Consider the following 25,683-nt stretch of genomic DNA (forward strand, 5'->3'; position numbering starts at 1 on the left):
GTATTAGAATGTATCAGATACCTCAATAGAAATAGTTGTATTGTTTCGTTGTTTGCCTGTAGACAGTCACTGAGAGCTGTTTCTGAAGTACTCTTCTTGCCACAGATTATTTTGCAATATATACATAGAGGAAGACCTATGCAGTTTTAAAGTAATTTTTTTAATACATCTTGCTTATTGTGCTTTCAATAGTACTAAGTATTTATAGCAGCCCCTCAAGATCTCCTATATTTATTCTTCCTTAGCTGATATTCCAGTTTACCAAGGAAGTACAGCATTCAAAGGTCTGGAAATTCAATACATGTTAGTATTTTCTAACCTTCTTTTTCTCAATATCCAGCTATAGATCAGTGATGTTTTGAAAGTCTGGTGTTCAACAACCGAGTCAGGATTTATTTTCTTTATAAATAGAGATCAAGAAAGTTCTCAATAATGTAAGAGATTTGAAATGCAAAAATTTCAGGTGGTTTTTTTAATTTACTTTTTGGCATGTAAGACTTTTGAATTCACTGAGAGCATGTTTTTGTTTTCCTCACTGAAACAGTTTAAATTAAAAATACATCCTTAAAAAAAAAAAATTGTGTCATAATAACTTCATTCAGGGATCTAGAGGTTTCAGAAACTTTCATCTTAGCAGGTGACTCATGAAAAAAATCCTGAGCTTTCTTATGACTGAGTCTTGATCTTATACCATGAGAGAGATTTTTGGTGTTTGGAACAGCACTCCTCAAAGTGCAACCCTACTTTCTTCTTGATGCTAATATGGTGTTACTGGGGGTTTCCAGACCAGTATGTCTCAAAGAGGATTAGTCTGCTGCCACCCATGCCTGAGAATGGAGGGAACACAGATTGCTTTGCATTCTCCAGTTCTGCCTGCTTGTTCTGAGGACTCCTTGGTCCTAGTGTGTTTTCTTAGAAAAATTGCTGATATTTACTTTGTTTCAGTATGTAATTATTAATTAGCATACTTTCATAATATTGTGGGGTTTTACATGTAAATACGGAAGTTGAGGCCCTGTTGAAAATACCCTGATTGATGATTGCAATTCCATGAACAAAAGTTTTAACCTCCATGTCAACTAGGCTGGGATTTTGTGCTATCCAAATGTTCATACAGCAACAAGATGATTTTATTTAATAATTGGAAGATGTTTTTTGTTGCTTTCTTTTAATTGAAAGGTATTTGTTGCTGTTATTGGTTTTGAAGTGTGTCCCCATCTGCATCCTTGGGCTTCTGTATAAATGTGTGCTATTAATAATGATAAATAAGTGTCAGCCAATAAGGACTTCAGGGTTTAGAGAAAATTAAGAGTGGCAAAAAATGATGGCATACAAATACTCACAGATAAGACACATCTACAGCATTGCTATTTGTCCTCCTCTCCTCATTGTTTAAGCTGTTTATTATTGCCTCATTTGTATTACCTGCAGAGTAGCTGTATTGAAAAATGCCTCAAAACAAAGGCAACAAAACCATTTCACAGCAGCAAGAATTATAAGTGTGTGCAGGTAAAGCAATACAAGAAAAGCTTATGACAGTCTTCTCTCCTCAGTAGCTTCCCTACTTTTGCACCCTGTGTACCCTGTTCTCCCTAAACCTTTTCTCTGCATTAGATTTGGTGTGAGCTATAACACAGGTTATCCAACAGCCTTATTTTCAAGTGCTAGTACTATTAAAAGATTACCGTTTTTTTAATCTACAGACCATAAACATGGAGCTACAGTCATTTTGATGCTCTTTTAGAAACATCTGAGGGTTTGTAAAAGTGCTTGTATTAAGGATGTTTATGAGAATGTGTATGTATATATAAATATATTGATTGTTGAAATTTCCCCTGTAATTCCAGTGTGCCTTAAAATACCTGTTTTAGGTTTGCCAGAACCAAACAGAGACAGTATATTCCAAGGGCTACGAATGGATCAAGGATTCTACACCTCTAAAGACTTCCTACCTTTGGTAGCAGTGGCGAGTAAACCAGGTTTGTGATATTACACTTTTGTTGCAGTCATGTTCCATAAGTCATTAGCAGTTATTGATATGTCAAAATGGACAGCTGGTTACACAGCAGCACATGTAATTATGAAGTACCTCCCAGAGAATAGGTCTGGGGCAGGGTTTTCTCTTAGTGAGTTGCAGCCTCAAGAGTGTGGTCAGGCAAGTCAGTCCCGGAGACTTAAAACAATTAGTTATATAAAAATCTAAGCACATGGCAAATCATTACCTCTAATAAGTTACATTTGTTATTTTGAATTATATTCAAAAGGTCACAAGCATCTAATTTGTATAAATTATGTTGATGTAGATAGTGTATATAAGATGGTCTTGAAAAAATCTGATATTAAAGAAAGTGTTGCTGACCCATATAAGGGGCTGCTTTGTATATCGTTGATAAATTATTTTACCTGAACTCAAATCATGTGCTGCGTGTTTTACCGGCACATTTAAGGGAGTAAGGGAATGTCAGTTCCTTACTCAAAGAACTTAGAGCCTAAGACTCAGAACAACAGTGGTATGCCAACAGTTAAAGACAACATTCTGTTCACAGGCAGTCTTGTTTTATGTTTGTACATCTTTGAGTACGTAACTGACTGTGTTTGCTCTCCAAGGAGTATAGTTGCTCTCAGTGGCCCTGAACATGAAGCCATAAGCCACAAATGAATGTGTGATTTCTACACCATGTTCCCTCATGGTCTAGATTCCCCAGTGTGTTGGTAAAAATGAAATTACATGTACAGTTTTCTGAGCATGTACCTAGTATAGTATGTGCTCTTGTACCTATGACCCTGTATTTAACCACACATACACCTTTCGTATCTATAAAATTATTTTCTTCTGAGCATCCAGAAATTTCTTTTAGCATCACACCTGCTTATTTAGTAGACTTTCCATAAACAATGTGTTAACGCATATATCTTCTGTGGCAAATTATTTTGCATATAAGCGTACAGTTTATCACCCCATTTTAGGCAGAATATTTAGGAAGGAAAATTCTGCATTCCATCTGTCCCATTTTTCTGCTGTTTGATCAAATTCTTATTTCTGTTTTCTTAAGCTCAAAGTGATCTCAAATGGGTTGGGAGAAAAAGGGAGAGGGCGTTTGAAGAAAGATATGTTTAAAAATGAAACAGATTGGGAATCTGCACTGCAAAACATTTGTTAGATTAACAAGGAAAAAAAATATCCTGCAAAACAATCCCGTCTTGTAATAATTTGACTAAATATAATTTCTAGAACTCTGTAGGGACATGTAGCACCCGTGTACAGCAAGTTGCCTGCCTACACGAGGATAAGAATATCCACATCTTTTAAAATGTTACAAAGTAGCACTCTTGATTTGCTAGGATATGTAATATTGTTTTATATGAAGTCTACAATATAAAAAAGGGTGAGCTTTGAAGAAATAACCTTTCTGACTGACAGTATTGCATTGCTCTTTGGTATTGTCTGCTAATTGAGATGGTATCTTAATTTTCCTAGTATCTGTCTGTAGCCATAGCCACCTCTTACTTTCTAAAGCAAGGAATTTTAAAACAAAGTATAAATGTCCTATATACTGTTCTAGCCTCTTTTTTTTCTTTTTTTTTTTTCCCCATTAGAGTTCTCCAAATAATAGACATAATAGACTTATTCACTGTAAAATACATATTCTGCCTGCTTATTCATTTCTGAATACCACTTGTTAATATGGTGGGGTGTTTTAGATATTTTTTTTCTTAATAATATGCTAAAACTGTTGGCTTTGTTTTGGTGGAGTTTTTTTGTTTGGTTAGTTTTGGGGGTTTTTTGGAGGGGGGGTTGTGGATTTTTTTTTCTTTGTTTTGGATAGTGTTTTTTGGGTTTTTTTGGGGGGGTTGTTGGTTTTGGGTGGCGTTGTTGTTGTCGTTGGTTTGAGTTTTTTTAGCTGGGAGGATAATCAATCTGATAAGAGATAAACTTACTTTTTGAATAAAAATATCTCACAATGCTAATTTCAACCTGACAGGGCCCACAATCCTACAAATGTGTTGGCATTTGAATTCTTTCCAGACAGAAAGGTGCAGCTGCTTACAGTACTGACTATGAAATTATGTATATGAGCATATCTTAAAAATGGGAATAAAACTGGTTTCTAGTGAAGCAGAATAATTTGATAGTGACACTCCATGCTTGGAAATTGTAAGATGCAATTTTACACTGCTTTGAGTACAAGTACTTTTTGAGCTGTCATGCAGAAATGGTTTCTCCACTTGAAAATGGGCTTTTCCTTTCATCTTTCAGGGATGTGTGTCTGTCACTCTCCACTGCCATCAATACATGGAACTGTGATTGTACTTGGGGCAGGAGACACTGCTTTTGATTGTGCGACATCTGCTTTACGCTGCGGAGCTCGCCGTGTGTTTGTGGTCTTCAGGAAGGGATTCACTAATATCAGGGCTGTCCCAGAGGAGGTAAAATTAACAGCATTTATGAGAAGGAATATTGATTGTTATTTCTACAGGGCCTGAAAGTGTGCTATAGGTGTTTGAGGGACATCTACTAAAAGTTTTGTTGATAAAAATGCTCTTAAAATGTATAAATGTTTATTAAGGATTTGAGGTTCACTTAATATGGTGTCTGTATAAATAATTTTCCTTAGTTGTACCTGTTTCCTGTAAAGTCAGAGAGATGCATTTGCATACAGAGGGTAGAAGTTCCTGTAAATTAGAAAAAACAGTAAAATTTTTAATCTTGGAAGCACCCCAGAGATCAAGCAGTCATTTGAGTATTGTAGGTGAGTTCTTCAGTTGATAGTTAGATCCTAGAATTACACCTTTTGTCTGCTTTCTAATGCATCTCAGAGACTCTGACATTGCCTTGGGAGCCTATAAAACCTTGTAAGGAAATCACTTACAGTGATTTTTGTTTTGAATCACTGCCAATGGCAATAGAGTGATGTCACTCATCACAGATTTCAACATGCAATTTGACTTTTAGTCTGGCTTTGCACTTTGGCATTTATCAGGACATCTGTGCCTTCTGAAACTGACTGCTTCCTCAATGTATCCATTCTACAGGAGGGTTTTTTCAAGTTAGATTTTCTTATTTTGGTGGTTTTTTTCCATTAGCATTTATTTGGTACATACTTCACACTTCGTCCTGCTTGTGGATACCAGGCCACCTAACGCATCTTCATCATGAGATTTATGGTAGTTTGATAGGCCTTAGAGGTCTTATAGAAGGGGAATGGAGGTAAGAAAAAAGGAATAGAGGGTCTCTTGATGTATAATTTACTTATGTTCCTGTTACATTTAATTTAAGAATTCTAGACACAATGAAATTACTGAAGCCATCGCACAGACAGACTCATGCTATTCAGATTCTTACTAATCAAGAATCAGCTGTCACTCTGAACCAAAATCTATTTTAGCATCCTGGGTAAATTCCTAAAAGTTGTCAATGTTTGTACTCATTCAATAGTGCAGTGGCCTTGAAAAAAATTTAAAATGAAAGTATCTTCAGCTAATAATGGCCATACTAGAATGATATCAGGTTGGATATTACATGTTCAAAAATTTGTGTTGTGTAAAAATAGACAATCAAATCCCAAAGACTTTGCTGAGCTAAGAAGCTGTTTGACTTCAGCAGTTTGACCACAACAGAGATTCAGAAGATTGCAAGATTGGATTGTCACTCAGAAAATTGTAGTTTGCATGTAGTGGTCAACATTTAATAACAACTTAAAATCACAGTAAAATAACACACTACAGGATGTGTACTTAATAATACTAGGCTTCCCCTTGAAAAACACAGCTAGTTACATAAGGCAATTCTTTTGCCCTGAAAGGAGTTATGCATATTCAAGTGACAGGGAACAATAAGAAAATACATTGGAAAAACATTAACATTACAAATTTACCTGGTGCCACTGTCTAGAACTGCTTGGCTTAATACCTCAGGAAGCTCTGAACTTGGTATTAAGCTGACTGTCTGTAAACTGTACACAGAGGAATGTATGGAAGCCTCCTGAGTCAAAAAATGTTTGGGGTTTTTTCCCCCGCATAAAAGCACAACAACATTCAAGTTATATGTTTTATTACTTCTACTGTACAGATGGAACTTGCAAAAGAAGAGAAGTGTGAATTTCTGCCTTTCCTCTCCCCTCGAAAAGTTGTACTTAGAGGTGGACAAATTGTTGCTATGGAGTTTGTTCGAACTGAACAAGACAATGATGGAAACTGGAAAGAAGATGAGGATCAGATTGTCCGTTTGAAAGCTGATGTGGTGATCAGTGCCTTTGGCTCCATTTTAAGTGACAAGAAAGGTAAATCTGACTAATGCATTCTATAAATGCTGATTGTCATTTTAGCTGCAGCCATTTTCTGTCCTTTGACAGTTCCATGAAAGGAATCCCCTGGAGGTTGCACAGCTTATAGCTACTGGTCCTCTTCATAGGAATTTCTTTGTCCTTTAGATATACCTCTTGGAACAAACCCTGAGTGTCTGATAGCAATTTTTTTTTTCTGTATCTCATTGTGTAGAGCAGGAGCTCAGATTAGAGGTACAGTTGCTCAGTATATATCTTTCTTTTTTCTCAATGCAAATGGGATCTCAAAGAATACTCTTGAGAATTTCTTCTGCTCTCACTAATTAACTTTAGAGAAACTCAGTACACTACAGCTTTAAACTGAACTGATCTATGCTCTGAAACTTTTTTTTAACCTATTAAATTAGGGAAGAATGAAGACTGATTATTCTGGTTCAGCTGCTCTGGTTATCATTCATTTCTTGTGTGTACACAATAGAACTGTGGCTTCTCTCATATATTACAGTATTTGTTAAATTCACCTGTGCTTATCTCAGGCTGTCTTATTATTTACTCACACTTTGCAAACCTTGGTCTTGAAAATTAACAATTACATAGGTCCATGGTAAAGATACAGAATTGGCACATAGGTGGCATTTAAAAGACGGAACCAGTTGACTGGATGTAGCAGAAAGAGAGCTGAAGAATATGAGTAAAACTAAGAACATGGGAACTGAGCAGAGCTCAGCCTCTGACACTAGGTTAGAATTAAAGAGTTCAGGCAGATACTTGAAATGTGCCTCAAATGTTAAAAAAACTGACTCAGCAGAAGACATTGATAAAATGAATAGATCTTCAGCCTGGAGATATTCATCAAGTTTAGCAGATTCTGAAAGCCTTAGTGATCAATGTGCCTACCTCTTGAGGGCATGGTCATGCCAGCCAATTACCCCATGACATGTTGTCATGGTCCGTTGGGTACAAATGCTCTGACAGCAGACTTGGCAAATGCCTCAGAATGCACATCACCAGAAAATTTTGTAATCAGATGCTAGTGCAGAGAGAATTTCAAAATTTCTTAGCATAATGTGCTTTTGTGAATCTTTTCAATCAAGGTAAATCGTAAATCTAAAATAACCTAAGCAGTGTCTAGTAACATTTGTGAACATATGTCAGGCCCAGAAAATGTATGACTTCTCAAATCTGTATTTTCTTGGTATGCCTTATAGGTAACACTGTTTTAAATTAAGTTAAATAAATTAGTTTTCTGATAGTAAGATTTTCTGAAGTATTGGTAAATTTATACAAAAAGTGTACTGATTTGACAGGAAGAAAAAGCATTAGTTAATGAAGATTAATTATAGGGCCCATAGAATAATTTTAAGATGCAGGCTCTAGCAGAGTTGTCTGTAATCTGAATGAGCTACTCTGTGCTTCCTATTCACCAGTCTGTATATAAAGCTAAACCATCATACAGCCATGAGAAGAGCCTGAACTCTCTCCTACAGTAAAAAAAAAGGATCAACTTGGTTCCTTGAACAATGTAAAGTTAATTCCAGGGTGTTCCTATCCTGTGTGTGTTCCTTTGGCATAGGTTCCTGCGGCCTGGGCTGGAACAGCTACATACGGTATGAATTACCCAGGGCTGCCACCTGCCCTGCAGTGCCCTCCTGCTCTAAAGGGCACAGGAGGTGAAGTCTATTTCTCTTTGAGAGAGCAGACTCCCATGCTACTTGAAGATGTATTACCGTGTAAAGAGCCTGGTATCTGGGTTGGTGATGTTTTAGGGCTCAGTCTAACCCCCAGGAAGCAGAGAGAAGGTGATTCTTTTAATCATTAAGAGATCCATGAGCTACTCCACTGGTGGAGTTGAGTTGAATGAGAATTTGGGGAAGTTGTTTTTTTTTAAAAAAAACCCTGTTTAGGTTTTTTGGAAGACTTTCTAGAACCTCATGTGGTAAATCAAATATTACCCTATGCAATCAGTATGTTTTGTTGTAATTCATAGACCTGTGTGCTTCTGTTTTCACCTATATTAAAAACTGCTTCATCTAAAAGGCTGAACTTGCCACTCTGCTTAGCCATAATACTGTGCCTGTCTTGTATCTCCTAGTGAGGTTTTTAAATAGGAACATAAAATGGGAGGGGAACAAAGTCATGCAATGAACTGATCAGAAAAGAAGAGTAATTTGCCTTGGAGGTGAACAGTACCCCTCAGTTTCACACTGTATTTTTGATGAAACTTCTATTAGAATAGCAATCAAATTACAAGGAATAATGCAAGGTGTTTCTTTTGAGTGCTGTGAAAGTGAAAAGAAACTAAGACTTGAGAGAACAAAGTGTTTATTTTGAGCATACCATTTTGGTTGCTTTAAAGTCTTTATTTTTTACTAAGCTGTCTTAATGAAAGTCAAATTTGCCTTTCACCATTTAGCTGGATTAAGACCAAATATCCAGGTTACCTCAGCATAAATAACAAAAAGAAATTAAGAAAAAAAAATTAAAAACAAACACAAAAAGCATCTTATAGTCGTAGTGTTTTGGGTTTTTTTAAAAGGAAGTGGATTTTTTTATTCAACAATGGAGATACTCAGATATTCTCCATCAAAAGATGGTGATGAAAGTACTGGAGGTACTAAAAAATGCACAATGCCACAAGCAAAACGATGAGACTTGGAACTTGATAAAGAAGGAGGTGGACTAGGTGATCTCCAGAGGGCCAGTCTAGTCTGAAGTATTCTATGACTGAATGACTGAATTGCAGTCATCCAGTGTTAGTTATTGCTCATAAAAAGACCTAACTTGCAAGGCACTGGCAGGAACTGCAGATGCAGTATTGGTATGTGCTAAGCTAGCAGAATATGTCCTATTTGTTATTAATTTGGTAAATGCAGATGCTGCTGATGTGAGAATAAATAAAATACCATGAAAACAGGGGGGGGAGTTAAAATAAGACTTAGCCCCGGTTCACCAAAGTGCCCTGTTTAGGGCAGCCTTAATGCTTGTGTTTGAAAGTTTTATTTAACAAAGCAGGCATGTGGATGGCTGGTCTTCTGAGCTCATAGCTTAGAAAGCTTTTTCTAGGCTCAATAACGTTTCTTATCCTTGCACAGTAACTATTAAATTTGCAAGTGAGATTCCATGTGCTCACAGTATTAATCTTTGTTCTGTTAAAATGGTGACTTGTATTTTTAAGTAACAGTTCTAGTAAGTATTCATCCTCCCACTGGGAATCATATAAATGCATCAGTAATTTTAAAAAAATTGACTCCTAAGTCCATTTTATGTTCAGGAAGTTGCTAACAGACAAAACAGGAGAGTTGCCTTCTGGACTGTTTTAAGAGCATTACCACTTTACTAAAACCAGTAAAAAAACCCAAGAAATTGTTCAAATAAAACTACTTCAGATGGAGTAAGAAAGAAGTTTTTCTACTTGTTGGAAAAAAAAATAATAAAGAGTAAGATTTTGCAAGCACAGCTGCTTTGTTTTTTTAATTGTCTAGCTTAACAAAGCCTTCAAGCCATCATAACTGTCCCACTGAGAGAATTTTGCACCTTTCTTTTTGCTTAGTTTGTTATTTTTAGAGGTCTATGGCATTTTAGTTAATTACTGAGATATCTCCATCAGCATTCCAAATTGCAGCTACTCAATAAATACAAATATAATTCCATGTATTCCCTACCACTCTGTACAGCCTCAAATCCTACCTAACACCAGTCCTGTTGGTTTTAAAGTCTAAACTTTGAATAACCATTTTCTTATGCATTTTGTTTTGATAAGCAGAAGGGAACAGTATTTTTAGACTGCAAAATTTTGCACTGTAACAAATACGCTTGTTCTGCTATATTTTCCTGAATTTCTGAGGAAACCCTGGACTGCTGGACACCCATGGAGAAATGATGGAAAATAGTGCACTTGTTGCAAACACGCTACAAAATGCAGTGCAGGACATGAACTAAAGCGGGATAGGGAACTGGCAACATAGGTTTAGTTCAACACTCTGTTTAGCAGGCAGCAGTAAAGAGGAGGTATCCCCATTTTCCAGAACAATGCATCTTAGCATGGTAAGGCCTGCTTTATTTTCCTTGAGAAACCAAAAAGGGGAATGGAAAACAACCAAGCAAACTCCAAATAACATATTTGCAAACACCCCCAGAACTAGTAGACTACTTTAGGGCAAGAAGATACTTTATTGAATTTTTTGTAGTAGCTAGGTCTTGCATAGTAACTGAAGGGCACAATTTTATCTCATATTTCTCAGAATCTGCAACAACGTTCAGATATTTTGCTTTTACTTTTAGTACAATGTCCATCTTGCTTGGAAACTGCAGCAGCAAACCCCAGGAGGCTTACTAGAATGAAACTGCTGCCCCTCCAGTGTAGTTCAACATACAGCGAAGATAAATTTACCCAAATAGTTTGCAATTATATTATTTAACTTACTCCTACTTAGTATACTTCTATAGATTGGGGAGGAAAAAAGGCAAAAAGCTTGCAGAGCTCTGAGCTCATAAGTGACAATTTTTTTTAGTTCTCCTTTGCACAAATACAGAACTTCAAATGGTACAGAAGCCAGTGAAGCTGTAGGGAGAGTTGTTTCTTCACACATGCTGCTTAGACAACTAGGTAACTTCAGCCTCAAAGCACTGAAGCCTTGACTACCTAACGAAAGACTAGGAGGGAGGAAGAGAGATGGCCATGATGCCCCAGCTGAGAATGCCCACAGGGGTGGCACGTTGTCTCCCTAGTAGCACTAGCAGCACAGCATCTGCCTTGCACCCACAGAACAGACTTTTAGTCACCAGACTTTTTTTTTTAATGTTATATAAAACTGGAATTTATGTAGATTCAAAAGATTGCTAGTGAAATAGGTAGGAGTTTTCCTTCTGAGTCATTTGGAATAGGATTTTTCTTTACAAAGAGGTTTACTAAATGAGTTTGAAAGCAGCATTTCCACACCCTGAAATGATTACTGATTTCCAATGTCCAAAAGTGGCTTTGTGATCACTTCTAAAGCCCTGTTAACTTAGAGCAGGAATTCTTCTCTTTCACTTGATAGGCATCAGCATACATTTGTTTGCCAGTGACAGGCTGAAAACAATGTCAGTATCAGCTTGTAGCAGGAGCCTCCCTTAACATACCTGGACCCAGCTTTATCTAGTCAAACCACTTTTTAACTCAATATCCTAGTGGAGCAGAGGATGGGAAGCTTGATTATGCCTTTCTTTATTTGCTGGGCAATGTCAGCAGTTAATCTGTCTGTTGGTGTGTGTGACAGTTATAGTTTAGATTTGAGATTAAGAAAGCTACAGTATATTTGTATTTTTCTGAAGCAATGCTACTATTCACTGTAAAGGAAGTCTGTAAGATGGATATCAAAAATAACATTAATGAGCTACTAAAGCTAAAATTACAGGAACTTATGAAATTGGTTAAACATAAAAACCATTAAACTGTTTATTGAAGCTTCACAGATATACTGCAGCTAATGAGCATTTCTGCTATTTAAATAAGCCCAAATTGAACACACATTACATGGATACATAATTAGTCATGGCAGTCAAACACACACAGATTCACTTTTAAAGCTTTATTTGAGGAATCTTTTCCATTTGATTTGTTTTGCTAATTAAATATTTTTTCTGTATTCACTTATATTTTAATATTGTTTTTGCAAGTGCTGTAATTTGCTTCTGCTTTGCCATTTGTGTATGTTTGCTCTGTGAATATAGCAAATTTGGAATATATATTCAGAACTGTCCTCTTGTTTGGTGTTATTTGTGTTAGCATCACTTGATAGCATCAGAATAATTTGATTGTATGTTGTCTTTGTCCTGGTTTGAGGTAGGATGAAGCCAATTTTCCTTTTACTAATTTTTTTTTCCTTCAGTGAGCTTTCTTTTAACTAGCAACACTCTGTTCTTCTAAAGCTGATAAGACATTGGAATGTTTTTCTAACTGCTGGGTCTTCAAGGTCACACCTTCACCTTCACTCTGCCAGCTCAGACACTACAGGGAGATCTATGACCCCCCCCATAGGAGGTTGAGTTAGACAGACAGAAAAATTGGCCAGAGATATTCCATTCCATATATCTACGGAAGCTCAGAGATCACAGCAGACAACTTCCTTCCTTCTTCTTTCCCTTCTCTTCCGTCCATGGCCGACGTCTGGGGAGGACTCCATCCATCCAGCACCGTCGACCCTTAGGCTCGAGCTCTCCTGACCCTCATCACTCTCCGCTTTCTCCAGCAGCAGCTCTGGGATTTCTCGGAACTGTTCCAGCTCAGGGGAGTGTGGTGGGAGTTGCTGAGGGTGGGGGGAGGTGAGAGGTTCTTGCACATACCTGAACATATCTGTATATAATGGTATATATTTTCTTGTATCATTAGTGTTTGATTAAAGCTGTGTAGATTAGTTTTCAATCCAGCCAAGTCTCTCTCTTTTTCTCTCTCTCCTTCCCTACCTGGGTGGGAGGGGAAGGGGATCCAGAGCATTGTTGTCAGACCTGAGTCAAACAGTGACAGTCTTTCATCCAGAAGGGTCGTTTCAAATTATATATGATATCTCACCAGGCTATGGAGGAGAAGGAAGCACAACTACAGGATTTTACTTTGAGTTTTCAAGAGAAAAGCTATGTTAATTTTAAACTTTAAAGGAGGTGAAGGTGCAGGGATTTTTAAAACACTCTTTTTTTCTTTACTCCTGCGTCTGCAAAAATATTTGGTATCTAGCTTGCTTATTGTTTTGTGTCGAAAAAGTAATTCAGAGAACCTGATAGTTGAGGTCATCTCCTTTTAAGCTCAGGTTTGGCTCTTAGACTCTGTTGCCCCTTGCAGGATCTGAGAAGGGACTTTCCTTTGAGAAGACCAAAGTTCACCCCTTCTCTCTTCAGGTGGTCTAGGAGTTGTCTCTTCAGCCTCCCAGTTGCCCCAGGCACCACATCCAAATTGTGAGGACATTAGGAAGTCTTGTATAAAAGATGTTTTAAAATCATACCTTTATTTTTACTTAACCTAAATCTTGGATATTATAAAAAAACCTGAAGGAAATAGCTACTGGATACCATGTCAACCTTAGCTCCAGGAAAATGTTCTTGCCCAATTACAAAAATAGGGATCTGGGAGACAAATCCCTGATCTCCTGGGAGATGCTTCAAGGCAAAGGTATCTTGGGCATTCATTGCACTCAAAAAGCTTTTGGTATTATTATATCCAGACAGCTATTTTAGCACAAAACAATCCAAAGATCAATGTGAGAAATGTAATAAGTCCAGGATCACAGAGGTAATACCCTATTTTTCCACAAGATGAAACGAAATAAGTAGTCAGAACTTCCAGTTTTACATCATTTCCTCTGAAAAAACTTCATCTCCAATGGCATTTGCCCACTAACACATATACTGTGATTCAGACCTGTCTCAGAGAGAGAAGTCATCTATTAAATCCCCAATACTAAATCCTGCAGCATCAACTTTTCTTCTGGGTTTTTTCCAAACATGTTTTTACAAGCCTGCACGCATTTAGCTTGCGAGAGCTGTCTAGACCACACGCTGAGATGGTAGCACTGCATGCAATAACTTATCCTATATATGACAAATATAAGATGATCAAAAGCTTTATTGAAGTAGAGACAGTCTGAGACACAAAGAAAAAGTTCATTTCTTGATTTATAAATATTACTGAAATATTCTTAATAAAACTGTTATGAGTCATTATCAGCACTTTATTTAAATAATTAAAAAAAAGAAACAAAAAAAACCCCAAGCCCAAACAAACAAATTTTCCAGACTGAAAAACATCTGAGTCTGAGAGTTGTGTTTGGTATGATCTGAATACTGATCTTTCAGTAATTTAAATATTTCTAAAGGAAAACATTTATTAATTTTTTTGTTCTGTTACTATGCAAAAATTGGTTTTGCCAAGTTAAGCCACAAGTATGTGTGGGACAGGAGGGATTGTGCAACAATAGGTCTTGAAGAGAGATTAAATACTTCTGTTATGAAACCTGCTATACTGTTTCAGCTTAAAACTGTCTTCTGGGATTCTGGCTTCTGAACCAGTTGCAAAAAAAATACTTTGGATTTCAGTCCTCTGTATATTTGTGTATGCCAAGGGTAAGGGAGAAAGAGTAGGTGGGACAAGTAGGTGACAATGTTTGTGTCTTGCTTCCTACTTTATTATGTTGCTCCAGATTATCCCAGTTTGAAACGCACTTTGAATATGTGATTTGAAGGTGAAGGGAAATACAGAAGCTGGGAAGAAAATTTCATCACGATGATATGAAAGGAAGATGTGTTTGAAGCTTGTTGTATACTCAGGCATGCACTGGGACAACACTGTAACTTTGCCCTCATATTGGAGAAATATTCTTGTCTTAAACTGGCAGGTTTCCTCTCTTACATATATGACAGCACAACTACATCAGTTTAATTGACCCTGGCAATCTGCATCTGCTAGTGGTACGTCCCTGAGGGACGTTGCAATTTTAAGCTGCGTTTTATTGTAGAATCTTGAGTTCCTGTAGACAAAGCTATATAAACCGCCCTCGTTTTGATACACGCTATCAACATTTGCTAAAACATTTATTGAAAAGTTGTTCTCTTCACAAGGCCACTTTGTACTGTCTTTGCTATTATAATAAAACAATTTAAAAATGCCTGATAAAATTATGTAAATATAGAGCAAGATTATTTTCTCTGAACATGTCAGTCCTGATTGTATAATGCCATGCAGTATAAAAATATTTTTTATATTTCCACATCTACATTACTTTTCAGGACAATAGTAGATCACGTGTAGAATGCCTATATATGCTGTTTACAAACATGAAGAAAATTAAGATACCTTAATGCATGCTCTAAAAAACCATCAGATATTGCAGTGAAAAAGATAGAAAAGATACTATCATGTAAAGGTACTTGCATGTAAGCATTTGATTTTGATTGTGTTTTACTGTTTTATTCTTAATATATGTAACAAATTTCAAAGTGAGCCATACTTTCAGGATGTTCTGAGTTTAAATATTTGGTCAGGATGGTTTTAACTTTATTGAAATATGTCTTTTTCAGAAGTAATTTCATTAAAATCAACACACTTTGTCAAAGCTAAAGCTTTGATAGCATAATATTTCCTGGTGGGAAAACGTTCCATCTGAAAATTTTCAGTCAGGTTTAATAATGACCTGTCAAAAGTAGCAGAGTATCATTTCTGTTGTGAGGGTTAATAAGTGTGGGCGGTAAATTCTGGTAATCTAAATTAATTTCTAGCATTTGTATCATAAACATTCTTTTTTCATTTTAAACATCAAAAATCTTATGCTGTTATATTAAGTTGTACTAGAGAGTATGCAATAGGTTATTCAGGAGAAAAGCTGGTAGTTATGGTAAGAGCAGTGCAAAGCTATGGGTGGAGGAAAAAGGAGAAAATGTAATTTTCCTTTGTTAATATTGTTCATGATTAGGATTTTCAGAAGTGTTGGACTTTTTCCCTGGGGGTTGCATAAAGCCAGTGAGAATTACTTTGTGAATCCCAAACTGGACAATATAGTGCGTTCTCAGGGAGTGAGCAGAACAACATTAGCACCAGTTATTTCTTGAATCTGCCTTGAGTTGATCACTTCTTATGACACTTGTGTACACAAGTCTGGCTTTGCAGGCTCAAGGGAGCTGGTTCTGATACTACCAAAGTGCTGTTCTATATAATGCATCTCCTTCTCCTGCCTGAGTCTTACCTCTAGTAGCTCAACAAAACAGTTCATATATATATTTATATATAAGGACTTTTCTACTGTAAATTTGCATTTAAGTAAATGAAAGAATGAGAACTTGGAACTGCTTTTCTAATTATTATCAGTGTATATTTGACAGATTTTAGCAGCAGTTTTTTGCGTAATCTGTTAAAATACTTGTTGTTCACTTCAATTACAGTCAAAGAGGCCATGGCACCTATCAAGTTTAACAGATGGGGTCTTCCTGAAGTAGATCCAGAAACTATGCAAACAAGCGAACCCTGGGTTTTCGCAGGGGGTGACGTTGGTGGTCTTGCTAACACTACAGTGGAATCAGTAAATGATGGAAAACAAGCTTCCTGGTACATGCACAGATACATACAGGTGATTTTTTTAAATGTATTATTCTTGTTCTTGTTTTTTTTCTGCTTTTAGATACTTTGATTGTTAAACTAAATTAATTGTTTTTAGATTAAAAATAGAAATTTTGAAGAACTAATATGTATCTGACAATTTGAACGTTATAGATTCATTCAACTTGGATCACATACTTGAGTTTGTGCAGTTGAACCCATATTATCTTATTATATTATCTTAACGCTAAAATCCACACAACCTTTTATTGGTACCAGCTCTGAATTCCACTCAAGGGCAGCAAGCCTTCCTGCACCATACACAGTGCAAGTAGAAGTCCTAATGGGTAATTGGAGAAAAGAGGCAAGTCCATTGATATTAAAAAGTAATATCTCTCAATAGAATATGAAGTAATAATTAACTCTTGCCAATATTGTTACCTGAGGAGGGCAATTTTAGTGTGTTTAGAGTGCAAGTGTACTTCCAGTTTACAGAGCACTCAGATTATCTACACTAGAACCCAGGTTAGCTCTGACAAGGTGGAAAAACTGGATGCAAGAATGCACAGAGGAAAATAATGCAAAGGAGATTTTACCTGATAAATGTGGGTTTAAGGTGTACAGACTTGAAAAACTTGGTAAGTGCGTGTTCCCTTTTAGTGTTCCTCATGTGTTGTTGACTGAGCACCTCTGCCCTAATTTTTCTAGTAAAAGAAAGAGTGAAAAGTCTAGAGGAGCTGCAGAAGAACCTGCAGAGACAGGAGAGACAGCCTGTGTGTGGAGAACAAGCTGACAAATAGTATGTTCATAGTGCAAGGAACTTTTTAGAAACGTGATACATGATTCATTTTCCCACAAAAAGAGATTTGAACAACTGAAGTTGGGACTGTAACAGCTCGATGTCTTTCTCCCCCACCCATCTGCTCAAAGCCTCTCTGATAGCATGTTTGTGCAATTTCATGCTGTTGGGGTCTGATTTCACTTCCTAAAAATACTTCAACTGAAAGCTTGTTGTTAGTATCTGTGCATATTTTTTCTCACTTGTTCTAAAGCCCTGTTTGTGTCCTGCCTTCTTAGACCCAATGAAAATGCTGAGTGTGAAACATCTTTAATCCCTGACCTGCTTCCATAATTTCTCAGTGCACAGTGAGCTAGGGTAACTGTGAGAGGGGGAGAGGAGGTTATCTCCTCCTTTTTTCTCCTTCCTCTTCAACCTCCCAAAATACATGCATCACTTAAAAACCTTCCTGTATCATGTTGCTTCCTTCTCAAAGCTTGTTTCTTTTTCCCCTCTGGAATGTGTTGCATACTTTGGAAAAAATCTGAATAGTCATGGCTTGAGAATTAGAATTTTAAATCTAGCAGGCTTTTGTGATATTAGAGCATTTCCGTTACCCTTTGCAGGTTTCAAGGCAGCTTATTCGACCTTACAGTCTCACCAGGAAGCTAATGGGAAAGCCTTCCAGCAATCTTCACAGGAAAGTTTTCAAATGTCAAGTGTCACCTTTCCAGCTGTTAGATGAATGGATTGCCCAGGGGCATTTATTTGGATGTGCAACCCTTGTAAAATCTGGTTGCTGTGGTGCAGACTGCTGTAATTTAGCAATTTAAAAATTCTAAAAAGAAATTTCAGTGACTGTAGGATAATTTGTTGTTTAAAGAAGCTGTTTAGAGAAAGATGGTGTTGTCTTGATCTTTTTAGGGGTAGCTATGTGCATATGCTTTTGTGTGCATGTGTGTGCATGCATTCAATTCACAGCTCTGTATTCTGGAAAATTCCAGTGTGAAATGAAAAAACACCCTTACACACTTCCTTCTTTTCTCTATACTGTGAGATTCTTAAGGCAAGCAGCCTTCCTGAGATCTTAGTGTCTCAGTCGAGTACACATTAATTTTAAAGTAAATATATTGATACCATTTATCCATTTGCATTTTAGTTACAGGAATAGGTAGCCATTTCAAAAAATCACCAACTATCTCAGCACTAGGATTTATAAATAATGCAGTCGGCCTTTAGCAAAATAAAACTCTTCCATGGGATTTCTCAACCAACCCAAGAACACGTCAAAGACGAGAGTCTAAAACACCATCCCAACTACTTGCAGAATGCACTTCTTGAGCGGCACGCTGATTGTATCACAACCTACTCCAGGCAAAAGGCTAAGCAAACAGATGGGCCTGATATGTGCCCTGAAACTCCAATCGTTGCAAGCTCTGGCACATGGTCAAGTCAAGCATGAGATCCAGACTCAAGGACTCTCCAGCCGAAATGCCTTATGTTAAAAAACTGGGAGTTATTTACAGAAGCTTCCTGGCTGCTCTTATGCTGGAAATACTCCATCATTAGTTGCCTATATATCTCCTGCCTCTTAACATATTCCTCCCACTATATGGAGCATAGATTCATCTCAGAGATTGTTGCCTGCAGCTGTGTCAGGTTAGTTTCTATAAACATAACCAGTCAAAGTGTAACTAAGGATAGTTGTAGTGGAACATGTTAGAAAATGTAGTCAATCTTCCTAGAACCTTTCACTTCAAGTTATTAGAAAACCAAACAGAAGCATCCCAATTCGTGCAACTACCAGCTATTCACAACAGTTTTTCAGCATTCAGCCTTTTTAGTTATTCCATGAATTACCTAAAAATTCTGTAAAATAATCTTGTTGATTTATTTAGTCTGGGGGTTGTAGTAGCCCTCAGTTTTGCCCAACAGTGACTTTGTGATCTTGTGCAGAATCAAGTGTTCTCTTTGATGCCTCAGTTACCATTCATTTATTTTTGATCAGTCAATGGGATTTAAAATATAATAGTTATATTCAGGGTAATTCACAATTATTGCAGGACTAAATTCTTATTTTCTATCCCTGTCTTGAGAGCAAAGACAGCTCTTGGATCATGACACTTGCAGTATTTTTTTCCCAGAACGACTTTGCCAGCCTTGATGCTTCACTCCTGTTCTATTTGTACACTTACATGGGGAGCATTTTCCCATTTGTTGCAGTCAAGCTGCCATATTCTTCTCTCTAAAATCCCTCTTTAAAAAGTTACTTTCCCCCTCTGGTTAACAATAAGTTTTATTTTCTTTACATTTGTTTTTCCTTTGTGTGGACAGTTTTTTTACACTTAAAGAACAGAGGGCTGGATCCCAACTGATATAAATTGCACTTCACCAATATGCTACTCAGTATAATTTTTTAGCACATCATTGTCTTATTTTGAACCAGCTTTGTATATTTGCTATTTATTTATTTGTGCTATCAAAAATATATATAGACTCTGTATCTGAAGAGTATAGCCGATTTTTTACGAAGTCTTATATATTCCTTGAGCATGCGTGTATGTACACTATTTCATAATCAAGAAGCTTGTCTTTGGAGCCATTATTTATGTTGTCTGCTTCTTTTCAGGATAATTAAAGGAAAAAGAAGTATGTCCCTTTGTTTATCTAGAATAATATATGAAACATCAGCATGGAGATGAGTAACAAAGCACCATTTGGTAAAAGGTGGATTGAATGGAAGTGCAGGATGTTTTAGTTAAAACCTGATGTTTTAGTCACTTCCCACTGAGTAAGCAATATGCCTGTTCCAGAAGCAGAAAGCCAGGAAGGAGCTTGAAAAAACTCTGTCCAACTGGACAGAGCCCTGAGCAACCTGGTTTTATTGACCCTGTTGTGAGCAAGGGTTTTGGACTCAAGGGTTCCCAGGCATCCCTTTCACAGCTATTCTGAGATTGTATGAAATAACAAAAGCATATTTAACAAAGTTTAGATCTATTTAACAGAGTTAAATAATGGATAATCAGAGAGAAGACAGAAGCAGTGCATGCAAGGGAGAAATTATATGTTTTAAGATCAGATTCAAAAATTGAGAAAGCAGGAATGACATGAAAGTATTCAGGAAAACACCTCCAGGCAGCAGAATTTGTAGAGAAGGCTCTCTGTGAAAAATAACAGTAATATAACTACTCACTTTCACAGTCTCTTTGTTAAAGGCCCAAAAACGGAGTTAGACCATATTGCTGTGGTTAAGAATTTTTTCCATCTAAAGAAGATGAATGTCACAAATTGTATCAGGTCTAAAGCTGAGATCTCATCTCTCAGCCCTGCACTACAGAATGTGCTGCTGTTGCCTCTAGGCATACCCTGGTTAGAGTAAGGTCGGGCCACCGCATGCAACGTACTGGGGATTTTTCACCACCTTTCAGTATCCAAAAAATTGCCGTGACTAGGACAATAAGTACCGGCAATATTGTTAGCTCAGCTGGTTGTCATCAAATTAGAGGAAGAATGGGCCATACTTTTTGTCCTCTCTTTTTACAAATCAAAGGAAGAGTTATTATAAATAAACCTTTGCCTGCAGGCTTTCTTTTCCTATTTGTTTGTGCAATGTCAGGGAAATCCTTCATTACAGAGATGATTTTGCTTTCAGGAAGCTATAAAACATTTTAGTTTGCCAAAAGTTTTGCTTTGTAGAAAACAACACATCAGGGCTTAGTAAATTTATTTCTTTTATAAGCATTGTGCTGAAAGGAAAAACCAGCAAAAAATAAATAGAGCAAAAAGGGAAGTGGTAGGAAGGAGAAAGATAAATCTGCGAGGTTGTATAGCCACTGGCTACTGAACCTTCGGCTGCATCCTGCCTCTGTGTGCTTTTAAAGACTTGGCTTATTCCATTGGAACCTTTTTTGCTTCTCCCCCTGGACCACCTCCTCCTTAACAAATCATTAGGTAAATTTGTCTGAGTGGAATTGTTAGTGGTTTTACTTTTTGTGAGGGAAATTTGGCAGGAAGAATAGGCCTATTTGCATATTTGGGAAGTTGCTTATAGCCGGTTTGTCTTATGGCATGCAGGAGAAAAGGACTATTTTTCATGGGTGTATTTAACTACCTGGCTCAAAAGCCTTTCACTGCTCTGGTAGATTATTTTTTTAATAATTGTTTTTTGTCTTGTATAGAATTTATTTCCTCTTTTATTACAGAAGGCTAATTTGGGTCTCTAGTTAACAATCGCTTTCAAGCAGGACTCATTTTAGGTGAGAACAACTTCTAGAGGATACATTGTCTTGCCTGGGAAAAGAAACAGTACTATGTAACTTGAGCTGCACATTAAGCACTTAAGCTGTCTATCTGTCTATAGCAATCAATAGATATAGTTATACCAGCAGTACTTCATGAGTGATCCACTGACTGAAACAGATTCACAGAGACATTTGAGCAATTCTTGATAATTTACTTAACTGCTTTCAAAATAGAAATTTTGGCTTATTACTCACATATGCACATAGAGTGGAATTGACCGAACATCTTTCCATGCGTCTTTCTTTGTTGTCATTCTTACACAATCAAAATAAGAGTTCAGTGTGAAAGTTCAGTCTATCAGTGTTGCTTTCAGCAGATTTCCTCACTTGTGAATATGTAGGAGACAAAAAGTGCTAACATTTTAAAATATTTAATTTCAAGCATGTGATCCAGGAAGTTCTCTTTTGACGTTGCAAATAATATTTTGCAGTTGAAATTTTAGTTAAGAATGACTAAAACAAGTCAAAGGGATGAAATCAAATCACAAGTAATCAGAAGACTATAATTACTTTTATTTCGTCTTTCCCTTTCTTTTGCTTTTATTTGTCAGTTAACAAAAGCTTTTCAGATGCAAAGTGCCAAGCTGTTTCATCTTCCAAGAACTCAGGTTCTTCTAATGTAGGAAAACTGTCCTGTGGAGTATGCCATGCAGGAAGCAGTGAGCACTCCTAGGGTAGACAATGCAGCATGTCTGATTTTATTATAAAGTGTGGCTGCATGGGCTGCTAGCTGGGAGAGGCTGTGATGCTGAAGGGAGCTTGGTCTCATGTGTTAGGGATCTTTAAAAATTAGTTTTTCTCGAGATGTCTACCATTAGGACATGTTCAGGTTTGAATCTTTCAGCCTAGGACACTAGTTCGACTAGTTTCAGTGCTTTTACGTCATCAGAAAATGTGGCCCTGAAATGTACCTTATGTATCCAAGGATATCTGGGATCAGAATTTGAGATGTGAATTCAGGCAGTCTCTAAACAAAACAGACATATGAACATTTACGTTTGGAACAAACCTATGAAACAAAAGGCACTAAAACAAACCAATCAGCCCTCAGCCCATCCATGCTTATTAGTTTTCACAGGTAAAACAGGAGTGAATAGTCTCCTTAAAAAAAAAAACAACAAACAACAAAAAAGCAAAACAACAACCAAAAAAATCCCAACCAAAAAACCCCACAAAAACCCAAGAAAATAAAACAACCCCACCAAAAAAAACCACAACAAAACAATAAACAAGAAAAAGAACAAAACCCAAACAAAGAAAAAAATAACCAAAAACAAACCCCACAACAAAAACACAAAAAACCCAAGCCAAACCAAAAAAACCCAGAAACCAGAAAAACCCACAACCCAAAAGGCAGCAATTTCTAAGTGGCTGCATTTTTTATTCTATTACACACAAAATCTTTCCCACATCTGCAGTAGTGATTCCTTTTGTCCTGCTGAAGAAATCTCCATTCTAAGGATAGAAGAAACTGCTGTGATGTTATGCTGGGTATTATTAGGAACACAGACTGTGTTAGAAATTCCTGCTTTATTTCTTGATTGTATTGAGTCAGCCACCAGAGTTAGCAAATATTTTATTTCTACCTGCCACAGCCTGTTTAGGATGCTGTTCAGTATCCATACATGAAAAAAATATGTTCTCCCTACAATTTGTACAGTATCAGATGCAACATTTACATGGAAAGCTTTTCACTTGTTCTCCAGAGAGAAGGTTGTCTTTAAAATGAAAACATAAGTGACTGTGGTGTCACAGTCATAATGTGTATGTTCTTCTTTGATCCCAAATCAGAGTCTAGTTCTTGTCATCCTTAAAGTATTCATATTAATACAATTAAATATTAACACAGTAATAGTTTTGCATATATTGATAAGAATCCTATTGCATAGGCTAGATAAAATCTTTAAAAGAGGGACAAAAGGTGCAGGAGTTCAAAATACATTGACGTAGCGCTGAGTGATCCCACACATGGATGCCTTCCCTCATTTTTCGCAAGTCCCTACACTTTTTATAGATTGGCACCTGGGGAGAAAACTAAAAGTGTCTGTGCATACCCTGTTGTGTTTTCTTTCAATCTCACGGCTGCTGACTGCTGCAGGGAACAGAACTGGCTGTTTCAGAATGGCTGAACAAACCTTTGGACTGAACCAGGATAGCAGTACAGGATGTGAAATAACTGTTTCATTATTATTATTCAGTTATTTCTAACATGGTATGATATTTCAGCAGAAAAGGTATTTGAACTGAGGATGTTACATATGCAAGTGTTTGAATGGTTTGCTCATGTGCAACTCCGAACACATAATAGAATAGTTAAACTTTGGGTTATTATATATATTATTTCCTTATAAGCATTATAATAAATTATATTAAAAATAATCAGAAAAAAAAAGGTGATTTTTGTTTGGTTTGTTGTGTTTTATTTACAGTCCTTACATGGTGTTGCAGTTTCTACTGTTCCAGAACTGCCACTCTTCTATACTCCTATTGATTTAGTAGACATCAGTGTAGAAATGGCTGGACTGAAGTTTCCAAATCCTTTTGGCCTTGCCAGTGCAACCCCTACTACTAGTTCTTCAATGATTAGAAGAGCTTTTGAAGCTGGATGGGGCTTTGCTGTCACTAAAACCTTCTCCCTGGATAAGGTAAGAAAATATTTTAAGGTCTATTTAGAATGTAACCATTTCTTTCTATATTTGAAAAACATCTTAATATTTTGGAAATGGCATTATTAAAGCTAGATGGCATAGAGATAGCAGGGATGGGTATGGTACACGGTTTAATCAGCTAGTCTGGGAGGTTCTACAGTACCATGTGAAGGTGACTGGCTTTATTTGTTGCTAAGTTCTTCCCTTTTCCCCAACCTTTTAATATTGGCCAACTAGAAAGGATAATAGTCCTTTTTAAAAAAAAATATTGTAGTAAAAATGTTTTATGTGAGGGACCAGTATGCAAAGGAAATGAGCCACAGCTTTATTTAGCAGCTCAGGAAAGGTGGCTTCTGTGCCAAGGACTGCCAAGATAAGCCATTGAAATTAAATTGCAGTTGTGATGTGATAATGTGATGTAAGCTAGAGGCTGGGGGGTAGTGGAAGAGACAGATGGAGGCAGCATAAAACAAGCCTATGGAGGGAAGAGTAGCTGTGGTGAAAGTTTATATTGCAGTGACAGAAACCTTGTTGTGGAAGTGGACGGAGTTATAAGGAAGTTGCAGAGAAAAGAAACAGGATTTGGGCTGGGATGTAGGTTTGACTCATGGAGAGAGGGAAAGGATCAAAGGTAAATCCTTGGACATAGGCCTGAGTAACAGTGTGAATAAAGGCAATGCATTGTCAAGCAACAACCAACAGTAATGTGGGCTGAAGAGAGCTTTTGAGATTAATTTGGAAATAAGGGGCTTTTATTCTTGGTTCAAAGATGGGATGTAAAAGTGTACTGATGGATGGAGACCATAGCAGAAGAGAAAAGGTGGTTTTGTTACTCTGCCACCTCTACACGGGTAATTACTCTGTGTGAATTAACTAGAGAGCGTGGCTTTCTAATATGAAGAAAGTCTAAGGACAAAGCACTGTATTACTACAACATACTGTAAAATACATCAGACTAGCTTCTGCTGTCACTTACACCTGAAGTAGGCCCAAGAAGTAAGTGTGCCTGTGGATTGAAATGGAGATTCCAATTTACTTCATAGGGTTTCTTGTTAAAATGCTTTTTAGGACATAAATATAAGTCAAGAATGTTTACAACTGATGTGTGTCTAACATACCACCAGCTGTAATTATTCAGTGCCTAAGCTAAAGGCAACTTACAGCAAGTACTGGGATTTATTTATTTATCAGTTTTCTTGCTGGTATGCTTGCAGTCCTGCCAGACTGCATGTTGATTACTGTGTATCTCAAGAGCTAAACAGACTCTGGCTGAGTTCCAACTTGGGTGGGAGTTCAGGAGGAAAGACATGCATGTTGTGGGAAGTGATGTTGGTACTCCACTAAGCAGCAGACTCTGAGTCATTTCTCAGATGGTGACTGCAAAGTGTTCTACTGGATACCATGCTCTAGGGGTGTGATTGGGATGGAAATCTTTCAAGTGAGAGGATTGCTAAAAGCAAGTAACTTAAGTGGTTGTAAAATGCTTCTAAGATACATTTATTTATTGCAGTAAGATGCAAAATATTGCAGGTAGTATTTATTTTAAAGAGAAAAAGTTCAGAAAAATGCTTTGGATGAATTCTAGTCCAGTGATCATTGTTGCTAAGCTTTC

The 25,683-nt window shown here is 37.0% G+C and overlaps 1 protein-coding gene across 2 annotated transcripts in view; it reads left to right on the top strand.

Annotated features, from left to right (window-relative positions):
- The window catches only part of DPYD (dihydropyrimidine dehydrogenase), a 335,213-nt gene that overhangs the window by 155,931 nt on the left and 153,599 nt on the right, over positions 1-25,683 (top strand). For both annotated transcript variants that reach the window (XM_051624784.1, XM_051624785.1), the window contains exons 9-13: positions 1,872-1,979; positions 4,259-4,428; positions 6,071-6,281; positions 16,191-16,375; positions 23,853-24,068. In XM_051624784.1, the coding sequence (XP_051480744.1) occupies positions 1,872-1,979; positions 4,259-4,428; positions 6,071-6,281; positions 16,191-16,375; positions 23,853-24,068 (890 nt within the window). The remainder of the gene's footprint in view (positions 1-1,871; positions 1,980-4,258; positions 4,429-6,070; positions 6,282-16,190; positions 16,376-23,852; positions 24,069-25,683) is intronic.

This window comes from Apus apus, chromosome 7 (assembly GCF_020740795.1).
Source record: "Apus apus isolate bApuApu2 chromosome 7, bApuApu2.pri.cur, whole genome shotgun sequence".
NCBI classification, from domain to species: Eukaryota; Metazoa; Chordata; class Aves; order Apodiformes; family Apodidae; genus Apus; species Apus apus.